General features: G+C 42.8%; 1 protein-coding gene across 1 annotated transcript in view; it reads right to left on the bottom strand.

Annotated features, from left to right (window-relative positions):
• The window catches only part of ugcg (UDP-glucose ceramide glucosyltransferase), a 58,261-nt gene extending 47,904 nt beyond the window's left edge, over positions 1 to 10,357 (bottom strand). The window contains exon 1 of the mRNA XM_055632441.1: positions 10,172 to 10,357. Within this exon, the coding sequence (XP_055488416.1) occupies positions 10,172 to 10,269 (98 nt within the window). The 5' untranslated portion in view covers positions 10,270 to 10,357. The remainder of the gene's footprint in view (positions 1 to 10,171) is intronic.
• Between the last annotated feature and the right edge of the window lie 9,944 nt (positions 10,358 to 20,301).

Raw genomic sequence — 20,301 nt, forward strand, 5'->3', positions numbered from 1 at the left:
AAGATTAACATGTATCAGAGTGATGGCATTAACAAAGTATGGAGGAGAGATGGAACTGCCCAAGATCCAAAGCATACCACCTCATATGTAAAACACGGTGGTGGGGGTGTTATGGCCTGGGCATGCATGGCTGCTGAAGGAACTGGCTCACATATCTTCATTGATGATACAACTGCTGATGGTAGTAGCATAATGAATTCTGAAGTGTATAGATTCGTCCTGTCTGCTCAAGTTCAACAAATGCCTCAAACCTCATTAGCCAGTGGTTCATTCTAAAGCAAGACAATGATCCCAAACATACTGCTAAAGCAACAAAGGAGTTTTTTCAAAGCTAAAAAATGGTCAATTCTTGAGTGGCCAAGTAAATCACCTGATCTGAACCCAATTGAGCATACCTTTTATATGCTGAAGAGAAAACTGAAGATACTAGCCCCCAAAACAAGCATAAGCTAAAGATGGCTGCAATACAGGCCTGGCAGAGCATCACCAGAGAAGACACCCAGCAACTGGTGATGTCCATGAATCGCAGACTTCAAGCAGTCATTGCATGCAAAGGATATGCAACAAAATACTAAACATGATTACTTTCATTTACATGACATCGCTGTGTCCCAAACATTATGGTGCCCTGAAATGGGGGGGACTATGTATAAACACTGCTGTGATTTCTACATGGTGAAACCAAAATGTATAAAAATGGCCTTTAAACAAATCTGACAATGTGCACTTTAACCACATGTGATTTTTTTTATTACAAATCTCAAATTGTGGAGTACAGAGGCAAATAAATAAATGATGGCTCTTTGTCCTAAACATTATGGAGGGCACTGTGTGTCTTCTGTAACAAAAGAGGTCAGAATAGAAATGGATAGAACATTAAAGTGACATGAAGCACAGGTTGTCCTTTTGGCTGAAATGATGATGCTCCATAAAATTAGCCAATCAGCATACAATTCCTCCAAATTGAAGATGACACATTATGATACTCAAACATTTTTTTAAAGCACACAGTAAAAAACTAATATGTGGATGCCTGATACAGTAAGAATTTCATTGTCCTATCTGGGACACATGAAAATAAACTCACTTGACTTGACAGTAAACTAAACTGAAAGAAATACAAGTGAATTACAGTTGCACTTACATGGGATATTTAGGTCCCTGAATGGTGGGAAGCGACAAAATAAAGTGCAAGTCAGCATCTCCTGTTGGAAGGTGCCATGAGAAAGGGAGAGAAAATGGAAAAGTGAACCAATATGTAGAAAATATCTCTTCAAAAGAGGAGAAGCAGGAAAGATGTGCCTGATGCTGGCAACTCTACAATTGGTGTAGGTAATTACAGCGATAATCCATTGAATGTGCAGGTTACCAAGGATTGCAGGCAGGACAAATGAACATTTACCTTGGGTGAAAGGCATATGGATGAGGGAAGGGTGAAATGGAACAGTCAGATGAGAACTGTGCCAACTCTAACATAGAGAGGAAACCTCAGTTGGAGAAAAATTAGGATCTTGGAAAACCTGATGTAGCTTCATGGATCTTACTTGCCCTGATTTCAAGACAAAGAAAAGTCAGAGAAGAACCATGTGAATATGAAAATATGAAAGGACTTCAGTATAAGGGCAACAATAGCAGGAAGCAGCACCAATACAATTGTCACTGTTTTGGAAAAAAAGGGGGGGGCTCGAGTCAGACCAAAACAAGGACTGTTCCGAAGATCCCATGAACAGATCGACATAACTTGGATAATAAAACAATCAACTAAAGCTAGGAAGAAAGGTTTATTTTGTTAAGTATTTTCTAGCTGATGAAAATGCTGATGAAATGAATCCAAGTTTGTCAAGACATAAAGACCAATACAAACTCATTTGCATGCTTAATTATTTAATAAAATCAGGGAAACAAACAGAATTGTGCTTGTTCGAGCATTTAGTCATAGGGTCATAAGTGATAGGAGTAGAAATAGGCCATTCGGCCCATCATCTACTCCGCCATTCAAGGATCTCGACCCAAAACGTCGCCCATTCCTTCTCTCCATAAATGCTGCCTCACCCGCTGAGTTACTCCATCATTGTTTCGACCTTTGATTTTACCAGCATATGCAGTTCATTCTTACACATGGCTGATTTATCTGTTCATCTTAATCCCATTCTTCCACCCTCTCCCCATAACCACTGACACCTGCACTAATCAAGAATCTATCTCTACCGTAAAAATATCCACTGACTTGGCCTCCACAGCTTTCTGTGGCAAAGAATTCCAGATTCACCACCTTCTGACTAAAGTAATTTCTCCTCATCTTCTTCCTAAAAGAACGTCCTTTAATTCTGAGGCTATGACCTCTAGTTCTAGAATCTTCCACTAGTGAATACATCCTCTCCACATCCACTCTATCCAAGTCTTTCACTATTCTGTATGTTTCAATGAGGTCCCCCCTCATTCTTCTGAACTCCAGCGAGTACAGGCCCAGTGCTGACAAATGCTCAACATAGGTTAACCTATGCATTGCTGGGATTGTTGCACTTAATCCAAAAGTTGCTGCATTCCCTACAGTTACAATTAAGGGTTTCGGACCCAAAATGATAACCGTTTCCCTTTCCACAGATGCTGCTGACATGCCGAGTTTTTTTCAGCATTTTTTTTTTTAGGTTGCATGGGATCCAAGGAGAAATGGATGAATGAATAGAAAATTGGCTTCACGGAAGGAAGCAGTGGAAGGTTGCTTCTCGGACTGACTAGTGATGAGCCTCAGGGTTCGGTGCTGGGCCCGTTACTGTTTGTCATCTTTATGGATAAGAACATACATGGCAAGATTAACAAGTTCACATATGATACAAAATGGGTGATTTTGCCTATAGTGATGGTTGTGAAAAATTGCAGCAGGATCTTGATTGATTAGCCAAGTGGGCTGAGGAATGGTTGATGGAATTTAATACAGAAAAATTTCAGGTGCTGCATTTTGGGAAGCCTAACATGGGCAGGACTAACACTGAATGGTAGGGGCTCTGGGGAGTGGTGTAGAGCAGAAGGACCTTCAAGGAGTGCAGGTGCATGGCTCCTTGAAGGTAGAGTCACAGGTAGATTGGGTGGTGAAAAATACTTTTGGCACATTGGCCTTCATCAGTCAGAGTATTGAATATAGACGTTGGGAGGTCATATTGCAGTTCTATAAGATGTGGTGAGGCCATATTTAGAGTATTATGTTCAATTATGTGCACTATGTTACACAAAAGATGTTGTCAAGCTGGAAAGGCTACAGAGAAGATTTACGAGGATGTTGCAGAACTAGAGGGTCTGAGCTATAGGGAGGTTGAGTAGGCTGTAACTCTATTCCTTGGAGCACAGGACGATGATGATGGGTGATCTTAGTGGTGTATAAAATCATGAGGGATAGATCGGGTAGATGCACAGTCTTTTGCCCAGAGGTGAATCAAGGACCAGAGAACATAGGTTTACGTTGAAGGGGAAAATATTTAATGGAAATCTGAGGGGTAATTTTTTCACAAAATGTGTGGTGGGTGTAAGGAACGAGCTGTCAGAGGAGGTAGTTGAGGTAGGGACTATCCCATCGTTTAAGAAACAGTTAGACAGGTACATGGATAGGACAGGTTTGGAGGGATATGGGCATCTGCAGAGTTATTTTATACCATCACCCCCAAGCTGGTTACGAAACTCATGGAACTGGGTCTTTGCGCTTCCCTCTGCAATTGGATCCTCGACTTCCTCATCCACAGACCACAGTCTGGTTGAATTGGCAGGATCACTTCATCCTCTGTGATAATCAGGAACCACATCAAGGCTGCGTGCTCAGCCCCCTGCTCTACTCACTCTATACTCAGGACCGTGTAGCCGGACATAGTGCGAACTCCATTTTCAAGTTCACTGACGACACCACCGTTGTGGGACGAATTACAGATGGTCATGAGTCAGAGTATAGAAGTGAGATCAACCGACTGACCATATGGTGCCAGCACAACAACCTGGCTCTCAATACCAGCAAAACCAAATAGCTGATTGTGGACTTTGGAAGAGGAAGGTTGAGGACCTACAATCCTATTTATACCAATGGGACAATGGTGGAAAGAGACAAAAACTTCAAATTCCTGGGTGTGCATATTTCTGACGATCTTTCCTGGACCCAGCACACTGATGCAATCGTAAAGAAAGCACATCTGCGTCTCTACTTCCTGGGAAGTTTATGGAGATTCGGTATGTCATAGAGGATTCTCTTGAACTTCTACAGGTGCACAGTAGAGAGCATACTGACTGGTTGCATCATGGCCTGGTTTGGCAACTTGAACGTCCAGGAGCGGAAAAGACTGCAAAACGTTGTAAACACTGCCCAGTCTATCACCAGCTCTGACCTCCCCACCATCAAAGGGATCTATCGTAGTCGCTGCCTCAAAAAGGCAGCCAGCATCATCAAAGACCCACACCATCCTGGCCACATACTCATCTCACCACTGGCTCGAGAGAAGCGTGGGTGAAATAATCTCTCATTACTTTGGTTAATACTTTGGATGAGTTCCCAAGAAGGGATTTAATGCAATCTGTGCTCGTGGTAATTCTGTATTGGACAAGGCATAACTGACAGTCCAACTATGTCAGAAAGAATTCCTTGTCCTCACCTGGTACTTCCATAGCAAGTGACCCACAGCTCTGAAACATGGAGCTCAGGGCTGCACCATGGCTGGACTGGTGGATTTGGGCCATTACTGGGGTCTGGTAGTGGTTACTCCACATGTTGAAAGACCAGCATAATCCCATGGTGGAATGCAGAGATTTGCAAAGGTTTCAAGCACAGCAGTAACGGAGAACTCCGTCTCACCTCCATCTACTTCAGGGGTCAGCAACCTACGGCCCCCGGGTCCAATGCGGCCCGTAACACGAAATCATCTGGCCCACAGGCGGATTTTTTTCCCTCGTAATCACCAAGCGCCCCGCCCGAGCGCCGAGCTCTGGCTGTACCGCATCCTGCGCAAAGCCACTGCATGGCCACACACCTTCTGTGAACACGTTTAAGAAAGAACTGCAGATGCTGGAAGAATCGAAGGTAGACAAAAATGGTGGAGAAACTCAGTGGGTGAGACATACAAGGATTGCACGAGGCTGTCTCACCCGCTGAGTTTCTCCAGCAATTTTGTCTACCTTCTGTGAACACGCGATTTGATGCCTCCCATTCGGGGTGGGATCCATGTGCACACATGATAGATGTGGCCCGCCATCCGCTCACAGACATGCGTCCCGGCCCCTATGCAGAACAAGGTTGCCGACGCTGGATCTACTTGGTCCCCTAGATCTACTCTCGCCCCCCCCCCCTTAGAAAATAAGGATAGAATTCCCCCGGTCTTCACCTTTCACCCTACCAGCCTCCGCATCCAACACATCGTCCTCCTGCAATTCCATTACCTCCAACGTGATCTTACCACTGGTTACATCTTCCCATCCCCACCCCTTTCTGCCTTCTGCAACTCCTTGGTTCACTCATCCCTTCCCCACCCCAACCACCCCAGGTACTTTTCTCAGCAACTGCAGAAGATGTAACACCTATCCTTGTATCTCCTCCCTCACCTCCATCCAGCAACCCCAGCAGTCCTTCCAATTGAAACAGAGGCTCACATGTACCTCCTCCAACCTCATCTACTGAATCTAGTGTTCCTGATGTAGGTTCCTATATATCCACAAGACCAAACGTAGACTCGCCGATCGTTTTGCTGAACGCTTAAGCTTGGTCCGCCGAGGCCTAGTAGATCTTCAAATTAGAAGGACCGCATCTCATGTGGAGCCTGGGTAGCTTACAATCCAGCAGTATGAATGTTGAATTCTCTACTTTCAAGAGACTTCTGCCAACCCTCCCCCCTCCCCTTCCTCCACCCAAGTAATTTAACCTGTTGATACACACAAAAAGCTGGAGTAACTCAGTGGAACAGGCAGCATCTCAGGTCCAGGTCGAGATCTTTCTTCAGACTCTCCTATTTTCAGTCTGAAGAAGGGTCCTAACCCAAAACAGCACATAATTTTTCTCCAGATATGCTGCCTGACCCACTGAGTTAAACCCCTTTCTCACGGGGCGACTTGACGCAAGAGTTGACCAGAGTTGAACATCGTGGGAACCTTTTGCGATAACCGTACGGCATTCGTGGACCACCGTGGCGCTAACGGCAGGTACTCGTGTAACTTGGTGACTCGGGAGAAAATTCAAACAAGCTTGAATTTCTCCAAGAGTGACTTGTACACTTGTGGTTGAACATTGCAACATTATTTGCACGTAGTGGCCAGTGCGATATCCGTACTGACTCTTGCGTTTACCGTGGGAACTTCTGCGAACGGTGAACCCGGAAGCTGGACAGAGGGGACAGAAGGTGAGTAAAAATTGTCTTCTGTGGGATTGAATTTAAAAAATAAAGATTTGCATCCGCATATGGACATCAACTTATTCATGAGTTATGTTCATGAGATTCAAGAAAATAACTATAATCTTTAAAAGGGACTTTACTGAAAGGTCCCGCATTTTTATGGTCCGTGAGAAAATTTTCACATGTACTTCTTTGAGAGATAGATGCTGCTTGGCCCGCTGAGTTACTCCAGCATTTTGTGTCTAACTTGCTGATTCAGATAGTTTTTGATTATCAAGGATTATGCGCTGACTCTTTACTCTGAAACACACGTTGGAAATTTAAACTGGGCGCAACTAACAACGTCTTACTACCGTGGGAACTCTTTAACTCAGCGGGCAGGCAGCAGTTAATTGTTGCTCCCTTCAGTTTCCCAGGAGGTCGGGACGGGACTGGAGTTGGGAGGGAAAGGTGGCGGAGTCGAGGGAGAAGAGGGGGAGACAGATGGGGTGTCTTCATTTACTGGCGGCGGGTGTCTGTCACTGAAACGGGCAGGTGAGATTTCACATACACCTTGTGTGTGCCTCTCTCTCTCCCTCCCTCCCTCTCACACAGGCCGAGAGACTCTGCCTCTGTGAGTGTACGTCTCTTTCTCCCCCTCTCCCACACACAGTAAGACCGAGGTACTGTGCTCAGTCCATCTGCATCTCCCACATACACAGTAAAACTCTGTTTTGTGTGTGTGTGTGTATATATACGTCTCCCCTCATTTCTCTCTCCCCCCCCCCATCATTTGTGCCACATGATGATTTAATTACACTTGACAGTTTACAATGTCTTTCAAGATTTAACGGGAAAGCTCGGGAGACAGACAAGTCACTCGCACAAATAACAGAAATGCCGAGTACCGTGGGAACTCTTTGTCTACCCCCCGTTATATCGTGTGATATTGTGCTAGACCACGACCACTTCACTCTGGTTATATCTTGCGTTGTCCCCCCCGTGAGAAAGGCCTATTACTCCAGTTCTATTTAACCTGTTCCACAGTTCGCCACATTGTATCCCTCTTGAAATTACACCTCCCCTAAGCAAAAATTCACCTACCAGGGCATTACTCTGCTGAAGGTCATTTGTTGCCAGGCTCAATTTGTCCTCGTCTTATCCAACTCTATTTCCGCAACTCCTTGGTTCACTCATCCCTTCCTCACCCCCAACCACCCCAGGTACTTTCCTCAGCAACTGCAGAAGATGTAACACCTTCTGTATGTATCTTTATACCTCCTCCCTCACCTCCATCCAGCGATCCCAGCAGTCCTTCCAATTGAAACAGAGGTTCACATGTACCTCCTCCAACCTCATCTACTGAATCTAGTGTTCTTGATGTGAGCTCGTGTACATCCACAAGACCTTCCTACTTTCAGTCTGAAGAAGGGTCCCAACCCAAAGCATCACATCCATTTTCTCCAGATATGCTGCCTAACCTGCTGAGTTACTCCAGCTCTTTATGGGCTTTTTGTTTTACAGATAACACTGGAATTTCTTGTCCCCACCCACCCCCGCCCCCGATCAGTCTGAAGAAGGGTTTCGGCCCGAAGCGTTGCCTATTTCCTTCGCTCCATAGATGCTGCTGCACCCGCTGAGTTTCTCCAGCTTTTTTGTGTAACACTGGAATGCATGCTGGGTTCCTAACAGCCAGGATCCTAGCATAGCTCACACAGCAGTGGTTTGAAGTTTGTCAAGTTCCTGGCACCCAGGCTCCCAGCACATCGCAGGGAGGCAAGAAATTTGTCCCATATTTACAGATTAGTAGTGGAAGCACAGAAGGCTATTTTAAGTGTGATTGGACTGAAGGACCTAGAAAGCTATAACAAATCAACATACAACTGTTCCTACAAGTTCCTACATAGAAATTCTTCAACATTACAAATAAGGATTAGAATTCAAAATATATTTTATGACTGCTTATTTTCTGATCCGATAATAGCTGCCAGTTTTCAACTATAATGCTCAATTCTTTTGAGTAATGAAACAATTTACACCCATGCTTGCAAATTGCCCGATGCCGATTTCTTGAAATTACTCAACTAATTTGAAAGATCAAGTATTGCCAAACATTCTTTAATAAACTATATAGTGTACTTGACTCACAATTTTGAAAACAAATAAATTATTAGGGAATCAGCCGAGTTGATTCACATGACTAGTTCAACGCCATAGCTGACGAAGATTATGCAAAGATCAGAAAATTATAAACGATGTTGAATATAATCTACTCTATAAATTAAGCAATCCAATCATCGCTGAAAACATTTGCAATTACAAAAAAAATTCAAAATATACACCATAGCCTTTTCCAGCCTTCTCTCCCCTACTACAATTAGTCTGAAGTAAGGTCCCAAACTGAAATGTCACCTATTCATGCTGCCTGACTAGCGGAGTTACTTCCGCACTCTGTGTTTTACTTAACTTTATTGAACCTGTGATTCCTTGTGTCCCCGCCCTTCCTTTCCGTGTTTATAGATTTCATCTCCTTGTCAAATCTCTTCATTTAATTTGTCAAATCTCATCAAGTTATTCAATTTGTCAATCTTCTGCCCACTATGATGATGTTCTATTCAATTTGTTGAATAATGATCAGGAGTTAATATCCAACGTGATGGTTCTTAAGAAATCTTAAGTTCCATAATGATGATGTAATTAAAATGATAAATCAACCATAGGTGATATTAGTAGTTACATTGCACATCAAACAAATATATTTTAAATAATTTTTATTCATTTCAGGCTCTCTTGAAATGTCTGAGGAACTTTAAAGATTTTTTCAGTTACATAAAACTTTCCAGACCCATTCAAAACTGCCTTTTCTCAATCATAATAATGTATTCTCTAGAATTGTGCACTGTAGATGCAAGACAAAAGTAAAGATATATTTTCACTACCAACACTCAGAATTCCTGCCTCAACTTGGATGAAAGAAAGAAAGCCTTCAATTAATTATACTTTTCCTAATTTATGCCGAGAAAAGACCATAAGTATTTCCGAACAATAGTAAAAAAAAAACTGTGAAAAATAAACTGCTATATGATGCAGGTAGGGTGGGGGAAGGGAGAACTGCTTTGCATCATTCCCATCATAATATTACTACCACACGTAAAGACGCACATTAACACAGTTTGTGACAGAGTTATTTGGGATAACGCGATCCATAATAAAGGAGCTATAAAGACAACGAGTTTATTTCAGAAAAATCATGATATAAGTGTTTGTTTCTTCTTTTAAGTGGTTGCGTACGGTATGATTTGCTGGAACATAAAATATTAAAGGCGACCAGATACACATTAAACATACTGACGGAAGTAATGGACCGATTTTACTTAAAAACCTTTATCCAAATATCAGTCATGTTATACGATTCAAGAAAAATATCCAAATACAGTGGAATTAAAATCCGGTTTTAAAAGACCGGCGGTGCATTACTTTATTTAAAATGACCAACGTACTGTCGATTAAGACCCGGCTTCCTAATCAAAAGGCTACCTAGAGAATGGCTTGAAAATAAATAGGTGTGAGAGTTCATAAATAAAACATGTGCCCTTTGCCACTTCTTGTTTTGGGAAAGGGGGTAATTCTCCACACAGAAAGGGGACAGAACTAAACCAAAGTGACCGAGATCCGCAGTGGGCCTCGATCACATTAAATATTAAGGTAGCCTTGATAAGAAGCGAGGAGGCCGTGGGCACACACACGCCAGCCAAATGCAGAAAGAGAAAACGGTCCCCACACCCACCTCCTCAACCCAGCCCCTACCCCAGGCCAGAGGGCCGGGGCGGACTCACCCATAGATGATGGACATGAAGTGCATGAGCCAGAGGATGATGAAAAGGATCAGCCCGAAAATGGAGAGACCCTGAAGAGCCAGGTCCAGCACCGCCATTGTACTCGCTTCAGTGTCGTGTCTCGGCCCGGGCCCCCTTGGCGACGCGACGCGACGTGCTCGCTCTCCTCTCCCCTCCCTCCCGCCCGCCCGTCTCTGCGCTGCGACTGGCGTCACGGGCTGGCTGCGGGCGTGCGTGCGGTCAGGCAGACAGACACATATACACAGCCCCGCCCCCCTCCCCCCCTCCCCCGACAAAAGCCACGCCCCCTTCCTGACCAAAGATCCTTTGTTCCTGACCTAGACTCCGCCCCATCCCAGTACCACCCCCTCCCCTCACTCCAAAGACCCCGCCCCCACCACGCCCCTCCCGGACAAAGGCCACGCCCCTTCCTGGACAAAGACAGCCGAATCTCCCACCCCCCCCTTCCTGCACAAACACCCGCCCTCCTCACCGCTGCCCCCGCCCCCCACCTGAAATTCAAGGGTAAAGACCACATTGCTTTTAGAAGGTTCCCGACCCGAAACGTCACCTATTCCTTTTCTCCAGAGATGCTGTCTGACTCGCTGTGCTACTCCAGCTTTTTGTGTCTATCTTCGCTTCTTGGCAAACTCCCCGTGGGACACTCTGACTAAAGGTTTCAAGGTCTCTGACCCTCCCATTTATCCCCTATAACAAATAGAAAAGTAGTCAGCGGGTGAGGCAGCATCTAAGGAGCGAAGGAATAGGCGACGTTTCGGGTCGAGACCCTTCTTCAGATAGTAGTGAACGAACTCACTCTTGTCCATTATTAAATGAAACCCATGATCCTGCCCATTTTTCAAACAAAATATTTTGAATTATCTTTTTGCCTGGGCAATCAACATTTTGACAAAGAGACAAAGTGCCAGAGTTAACTCAGGGGGTCAGGCAACACATCTGGAGAACATGGAAAGGTGATGTTTCTGGTCGGATAAAGAGAACGGCCTCAGCAAAATGGTTCAGACTACAGCCGACAAGTGTCATTCAAAAGTGAAATAGTGAGAGTTCAGGGCCAAGATGTTCCAATAAGAATGAAATATAATGACAACTAATACAAACAGTGAATGAATGAATAAGTTTATTGGCCAAGTATACACATACAAGGAATTTGCCTTCATGCTCGGCACACAAGTGACAACATGACATAGTAACATTTACGAATGATACATAAAACAATAAACATTATTAATAAAACATTATTGATTAAACATGTGAATTAAATAAAATACCAGAGCAAAGGGAGGCTACAGATTTTTGGTTATTGAGTGGAGCTACTTCTCGTGGAAACAAAAGGGTTTTTATGTCTGGCTGTGGCAGCTTTGACAGTCCGGAGTCGCCTTACGGAGGGAAGTGACAACAAATACAAACAGTGCTGGATGTTAAAGGACGACAACAGTTGGATTCGAGGAAATTAGGAAGAATATAGCACATATGGAAAACGGAAAACTGGAGTATGACAAGTGTAGTGGGATATATAATAAAATAAATTAGGAGGGCAAAGATTGCATACAAAATATTTTTTTCACAAATGAGATTACGGAATATCACAAACCATTATATTAAAGGTAAGTGCATGACCAGGGAAAGTTGAGAATATTGGGGACATCCATACATGGAGCAGAAAATCATACATGAGGCCTGGTATAAATTATTTTCATCTGTTCACTGAGAAGGACAATTTAGCTAGAAAATACATGGAGGAGTCAGTGAGATTCCAAAACATCACCATTTGAAAAGGATGTATTCAATGACTTTGCAGAGTTAACGTATTGTCATGGGATCCCATCTCACCAATTTGATTCTTTTTTTTCCCCAAGAGGTCATAAAGTGTATGATTAAGGCCAGTGTGGTTGATGGTGGAGGGTTGTTTTTGTGATTGGAGGCCTATAACAAAGTAGATGGGTGTGAGCATCCTTACTGTTGGTTCTACATTTGGATGTAAACATAGGAAGTATAATTAGTAAGTATACAAATGACATGAAAATTGCTGGTGTTAGCAATGGCGAGGATAGAAACATAGAAACATAGAAATTAGGTGCAGGAGTAGGCCATTCGGCCCTTCGAGCCTGCACCGCCATTTAATATGATCATTGCTGATCATCCAACTCAGTATCCCGTACCTGCCTTTTCTCCATACCCTCTGATCCCCTTGGCCACAAGGGCCACATCTAACTCCCTCTTAAATATAGCCAATGAACTGGCCTCAACTACCCTCTGTGGCAGAGAGTTCCAGAGATTCACCACTCTCTGTGTGAAAAAACGTTCTCCTCATCTCGGTTTTAAAGGATTTCCCCCTTATCCTTAAGCTGTGACCCCTTGTCCTGGACTTCCCCAACATCGGAAACAATCTTCCTGCATCTAGCCTGTCCAACCCCTTAAGAATTTTGTAAGTTTCTATAAGATCCCCTCTCAATCTCCTAAACTCTAGAGAGTATAAACCAAGTCTATCCAGTCTTTCTTCATAAGACAGTCCTGACATCCCAGGAATCAGTCTGGTGAACCTTCTCTGCACTCCCTCTATGGCAATAATGTCCTTCCTCAGATTTGGAGACCAAAACTGCACGCAATACTCCAGGTGTGGTCTCACCAAGACCCTATACAACTGCAGTAGAACCTCCCTGCTCCTATACTCAAATCCTCTTGCTATGAAAGCCAACATGCCATTCGCTTTCTTTACTGCCTGCTGCACCTGCATGCCTACCTTCAATGACTGGTGTACCATGACACCCAGGTCTCGCTGCATCTCCCCCTTTCCCAATCGGCCACCGTTTAGATAATAATCTGCTTTCCCGTTTTTGCCACCAAAATGGATAACCTCACATTTATCCACATTAAACTGCATCTGCCAAACATTTGCCCACTCACCCAGCCTATCCAAGTCACCTTGCAGTCTCCTAGCATCCTCCTCACACCTAACACTGCCCCCCAGCTTAGTGTCATCCGCAAACTTGGAGATATTGCCTTCAATTCCCTCATCCAGATCATTAATATATATTGTAAATAGCTGGGGTCCCAGTACTGAGCCTTGCGGTACCCCACTAGTCACTGCCTGCCATTGTGAAAAGGACCCGTTTACTCCTACTCTTTGCTTCCTGTTTGCCAGCCAGTTCTCTATCCACATCAATACTGAACCCCCAATACCGTGTGCTTTAAGTTTGTATACTAATCTCTTATGTGGGACCTTGTCGAAAGCCTTCTGGAAGTCCAGATACACCACATCCACTGGTTCTCCCCTATCCACGCTACTAGTTACATCCTCGAAAAATTCTATAAGATTCGTCAGACATGATTTACCTTTCGTAAATCCATGCTGACTTTGTCCAATGATTTCACCACTTTCTAAATGTGCTGCTATCCCATCTTTAATAACTGACTCTAGCAGTTTCCCCACTACCGATGTTAGGCTAACTGGTCTGTAATTCCCCGTTTTCTCTCTCCCTCCCTTCTTAAAAAGTGGGGTTACGTTTGCTACCCGCCAATCCTCTGGAACTACTCCAGAATCTAAGGAGTTTTGAAAGATTATTACTAATGCATCCACTATTTCTGGAGCTACTTCCTTAAGTACTCTGGGATGCAGCCTATCTGGCCCTGGGGATTTATCGGCCTTTAATCCATTCAATTTACCCAACACCACTTCCCGACTAACCTGGATTTCACTCAATTCCTCCACCTCCTTTGACCCGCGGGCCCCTGCTATTTCCGGCAGATCATTTATGTCTTCCTTAGTGAAGACGGAACCAAAGTAGTTATTCAATTGGTCCGCCATATCCTGGTTCCCCATGATCAACTCACCTGTTTCTGACTGCAAGGGACCTACATTTGTTTTAACTAATCTCTTTCTTTTCACATATCTATAAAAACTTTTGCAGTCAGATTTTATGTTCACTGCCAGTTTTCTTTCATAATCCATTTTTCCTTTTCTAATTAAGCCCTTCGTCCTCCTCTGCTGGTCTCTGAATTTCTCCCAGTCCTCCGGTATGCTGCTTTTTCTGGCTAGTTTGTACGCATCATCCTTTGCTTTGATACTATCCCTGATTTCCCTTGTTATCCATGGATGCACTACCTTCCCTGATTTATTCTTTTGCCAAACTGGGATGAACAATTTTTGTAGTTCATCCATGCAGTCTTTAAATGCCTTCCATTGCATATCCACCGTCAACCCTTTCAGAATTAATTGCCAGTCAATCTTGGCCAATTCACGTCTCATACCCTCAAAGTTACCTTTCTTTAAGTTCAAAACCATTGTTTCTGAATTAACAATGTCACTCTCCATCCTAATGAAGAACTCAACCATATTATGGTCACTCTTGCCCAAGGGGCCACGCACAACAAGACTACTAACTAACCCTTCCTCATTACTCAATACCCAGTCTAAAATAGCCAGCTCTCTCGTTGGTTCCTCTACATGTTGGTTTAGATAACTATCCCGTATACATTCCAAGAAATCCTCTTCCTCAGCACCCCTGCCAGTTTGATTCACCCAATCTATATGTAGATTGAAGTCACCCATTATAACTGCTTTGCCTTTGTCGCAAGCATTTCTAATTTCCTGTTTGATGCCATCCCCAACTTCACTACTACTGTTAGGTGGCCTGTACACAACACCCACCAGCGTTTTCTGCCCCTTATTGTTTCGCAGCTCTACCCATACCGATTCCACATCCTCCAAACTAATGTCCTTCCTTTCCATTGCGTTAATCTCCTCTCTAACCAGCAGCACTACCCCACCTCCTTTTCCTTTCTGTCTATCCCTCCTGAATATAGAATATCCCTGGATGTTCAGCTCCCAGCCTTGGTCACCCTGGAGCCATGTCTCCGTGATCCCAACTATATCATAATCATTAATGGCTATCTGCACGTTCAACTCATCCACCTTATTACGAATACTCCTTGCATTGAGACACAAAGCCTTCAGGCTTGTTTTTACAACGCTCTTACCCCTTATACAATTATGTTGAAAAGTGGCCCTTTTTGATTTTTGCCCTGGTTTTGTCTGCCTGCCACTTTTACTTTTCACCTTGCTACCTATTGCTTCTACCTTCATTTTACACCCCCTGCCCCTCTGCTCTTGTACCCATCCCCCTGCCACATTAGTTTAAATCCTAATATTTATCAGTTGATAAAATGGGCAGAGAAATGGGAGACAAAAATTAATCCTGAAAATGTGAAATGTTGTACCTTGGAGGACTAATTTAGCATGCAAAATAAATGGTAAGACCTGAGGGAACATTGAGAAGAGGGACTTTGACGTGCATGTCCAAGGACTCCTGGAAATGGCAGCACCAATAGTAATGGTGATTAAGAAGGCATACAGGATACTTGCATTCATTAGCTGGGACACATAATACAAGAGCAAGGAGGTTGTGGTACATACAGATATATAAAATATTGGTTAGATAACAGCTGGAGCACTGTATGAAGTATAAGAAGGACATTGTTGCACAAGGGAAGTGAAGAGGAGATTTTCTAGCAAGTTGTACGAGCTAGAATGTTTGAGGTATGACGATAGGCTGGTTTTGTTTTCCTTGGACTGGAGAGGCCTGTGAGGGAACCTGGTAGAGATTTACAAGGCATAGACAGGGTAGATAAAAAGAAACATAGTAGAACTGTATAAAGCCAGAGCACATTGGTTTAAGGTACAGGCTAGGGCTTTTTACATGGTCTGATAAATATTTTTTATATTCAATAGTAAACATGGATATGGTGGTCTGAGGGGTCTGTTTCTCTGCAGTGTATCTTTATGACTTCATGAAAAGTTAATGTAGTTCTCAACAAGAACAGTGGAGGAAGGTACTGCTCAGCAAAGGATCCTGTTCCCCAATTTGTACAAAACCCAAACATCTGCATAAGCAGCAGTATAGATCTTGTTATTTTGGTCAGTTAAAAAGAGAGAGAAAAACAGAGATCCGCTATAATCTGATTGGCTGTCACAGCAGGCTCAACGCAACCCTATGGCCTACCCCTGCTTCTGTTTCTTATGTTCTTAAGAAATGTAGCTTTTCCATTAGCCAGGTTTGACATTGTCAGTTGCTAGCCTCTGCAAATGTGCTTACCTTTTGGAAGAACACAGCTATTTCCACAATTTCCATTGGTCTGTGCTGACCGTTGCTCATTGGTCCCTGGCATGTCTGCAGCTATAGAAACTGATAACATCATAATAACCAAAGTGATTAAATGAGGAACAGTTGTGTGTTTTTTTCTTGGGCTATATGTCACATTCTACACACAGGTGGCAGTGGAACATTTACTTTGGAACCGCTCAGGAAACTCCTTGGAGTGATAATGGTGCATCAGAATTTTTCATGACTATATCACAGAATAGTATTTAGCTACTTCAGCTTTCAATGGCTACAATTCACAATCCATTTATTGGTAGTTGTAGTACATAGAAATAGGTGGAGAACATTTAACTTATTGAGCCTAATAACCACTCAATGTGTTATGGCTAATCTGAGGCCTGATTATTATTACGTTATTGTGCCAGTAAAGCTGCGAAGTAGGTCGCTGTTCCATTCCCACTGCATAATATAATTAAACACTCGTCCATATAATTGCCTTTGTTATATAACTCTTAATACCTTTAATAGCAATTGCTCACATTTAGCTTTAAAATCAACAAATCGATCGCAGTAACATGTGGAGAGGACTTCCAAATTTCACAGAATTATAGAGTATTTGCAGTGTGTGGAAGAGGACTATTTGGCCCATCGAGTCCATACTATCTTTCCACATAGCAGTGATCCTGAATCTCATTCCTGAAAGGCCTTGCTTTAACCTTTAGCATAATTCCTCCCATTCTAGATTTCCCAAAAAGCACCAATTCACCTTGATATCTTGTGAAAACTTCCTTATAAATCCCAGGGAATAGAATCCCAATTTCCGTAATTGTTCCTTGTAATTTAACCAACAAGTTCAGGTATCTTTTTATATACCTCTGTTGAAGTCAAACTAAGCAAATGCATCCTTTCCAAAATCTGGTCTCGGTCAGGAGGCGGGAAAGCGTGCAATTCTTTGTGGACGTCAGGTAGGTAAAGAAGCATTGGTTACTTGTGGATCCAGTAGAGGATACATGGCACATCTGGCAGAGGGAGGCATGGAGCAAGGACTTGAAAGTAACAGCACATGGCAGCGTAATTCACGGTGGGAGAAATGTTGCGCGAAGTTGGGGGTGGAGTGCAGGTTCTTTAGATACTGGATGGCCCCCAAAATGTGAAACCTAGAAATAGAGCTAGAAGCAACCCGGGACAAAATTGTGACAAAGGCACGTGCTGAAGAAATTGCATGGGTGCATTAGTGAATCTGGGTCAGAACATGTTCGAAGAGCTGTAGATTAGAGAATTAACAGAGGGGAACAGTGAGAGAGATGACTTATTTTATGTCATTTTTTTCATCACAATATTTGTCTACCTTAGGTCTGATGCGACACTATCCACGATTATTTATTAAATTCCGTGGAGGGTCCAACTGAAAATACAAATGCAGCTAATTATTTACCTTTAATAATCTCCTTGTAAACATAATACTTTATGTCACCCATCCACAGTGCTCCACATTCAATACTGATCAAGACATCACCAGGTGCCTTCCCTCTGCTTGCCCAGTATCTGCTAGCTTTTTTTCAATGGGCTCCAGATGCTGTTTAATACCCTTTCTCCACTTTCTGCCATGAGTTTTCACATGTCTATGTGTCAATAGGAAAACCAAGCTATTTTACACTATATTTCCACTCATTAAAATTCTAAATTTGCCACAGCCTTCACAATGCACTCACTTAGCCCTGCAAACTGCGGTTTCTGAATAAGTGCCTAATGAATTTGAGAAGGAATCCTCAACCCATAAGATAGTGATTATAGGGACATAATACATTTGTCTCATTTGTTCATTAGTTGGCCTGCATTTTGATTGTATGGCAAAAAAGTACTTTCCTCTAAACGTTAACATTTCATATCACAATTCTGCTTTATTGCAATAAAAGAAAGACAACCATTCATATAATTCCTTTCACGATCAAAGCCGCTTCCAGGAAATGAATATTTTCATCAGTCGTCACTGCTGCAATTTTAAAAGTCACAAGACGCAGCTCACAAACAAGCATCTACACAATGCAATGCAAAGTGTTGCCACAAATTAAGGCATCGTTCTCCTTTTTACTGTGTATAAGTGTGAGCGTACTCTTTGGAACTATGTGTACTGTAAGACTTGAAATGTTCCTGGACAAGCAGTAGCCAGTAGTTTGTGAAAAAGATCGAGAGTTTATTAAAAACAAAATTCAATACTTAAAAACATATTTAATACTTAACAAGATGACAAGTAACACAAAATTCTTAGCCTCTGGAGCCCCTCTGCCACTCCTCTCCATCCACAAACCTGGTAACATCATCATCGATTTGACTCTGCTTGCCTGTCTTCCCATTTGTTTTTATTTCTTTCATGTGCTTAGCTTGATACCTCAATCCTTGGATGTCAAACTTCATATATGTTCTTTCAATAAGCAATTTATTTATTTGGCAAAAGCGGTCAGAAATATCACAGCCATTGAAGTCCTCAGGCGACATCTTGTTCCCCGCAGGTCAGCACATCCTGGTCTGAAGAAGGGTCTCTACTTGAAATGTCACCTGTTCCTTCTCTCCTGAGATGTAGCCTGTCCCACTGAGTTACTCCAGCATTTTGTGGCTATCTGGAGATTTGCCCATTGTATGCCATTATCTCTATTGCACCTTTTCCTACCTCTTTCTTCCACCAATAATTTATATCTACTAAATTAATAACCATACAGATTTGGTCTGGTTTTGTTCACAATCTTTCTAAACAAAAAACAAACAGATAACTGATTGCATCAACATTCACTGCATGGGATGAGCCACTTCAACAAAGAGATAGCTCTATCACATCAGTTCTGTAACACCTCCTCTGATAATTACAAAATCAAAGAACTTTCTTGCAAATAACAAAACACCCTGCTCATGTTTGGTTTACACTTTAGCTGTAGAATTCTTTATGATTACAGTTTCATAAATAGAAGACCAAGTGGTTTGTTTGATACTATGCTACTTTGAAGTTTGACTTGATATTGACCTGTTGTTCTGACAGACATTGCAGTTTAGTTGGGTGTTACTGGCTTCAATTAAGGATGAACTATTTATACCTCCACCTCAGTCTAATTGTCCATGTTGCAACAACATTGGGAATATCTGGCCCTCTCAGCCCCATAACACACCACAGCATTGGTCCAAACATTGGCAAAAGACTAGCATTTACAAAAATTAGGCGAAGGTGATTATGATTTCAAGGTAGCATTTCATTGAATATGGTATTTAGGAATGTCATCAAATTAATTTAATAAATCAAGGAATATTAATCACGATTTTACAATAAATTATATTATCCAAGGATTATATGTATTATTTTATTCATATATATGTTTTAGGTCTTGTTGGCAAGACCAATACTTAATCCCTATCAGCAATGGTTCCTGCAAAAGTGATGCTGAACAAACTTAAAGCACATGGTATTGGAGGTTCAGTATTGATGTGGATAGAGAACTGGCTGGCAGACAGGAAGCAAAGAGTAGGAGTAAACGGGTCCTTTTCACAATGGCAGGCAGTGACTAGTGGGGTACCTAAGGCTCAGTGCTGGGACCCCAGCTATTTACAATATATATTAATGAATTGGATGAGAGAATTGAATGCAACATCCCCGAGTTGGCGGATGACACGAAGCTGGGAGGCAGTGTTAGCTGTGAGGAGGATGCTAGGAGGCTGCAACGTGACTTGGATAGGCTGGGTGAGTGGGCAAATGCATGGCAGATGCAGTATAGTGTGGATAAATGTGAGGTTATCCACTTTGGTGGCAAAAACAGGAAAGTAGATTATTATCTGAATGGTGGCCGATTAGGAAAGGGGGAGATGCAACGAGACCTGGGTGTCATGGTACACCAGTCATTGAAAGCAGGCATGCAGGTGCAGCAGGCAGTGAAGAAAGCGAATGGTATGTTAGCATTCATAGCAAAAGGATTTGAGTATAGGAGCAGGGAGGTTCTACTACAGTTGTACATGGTCTTGGTGAGACCA

The sequence above is a fragment of the Leucoraja erinacea genome, chromosome 3 (genome assembly GCF_028641065.1).
Source record: "Leucoraja erinacea ecotype New England chromosome 3, Leri_hhj_1, whole genome shotgun sequence".
Lineage (NCBI taxonomy): Eukaryota > Metazoa > Chordata > Chondrichthyes > Rajiformes > Rajidae > Leucoraja > Leucoraja erinaceus.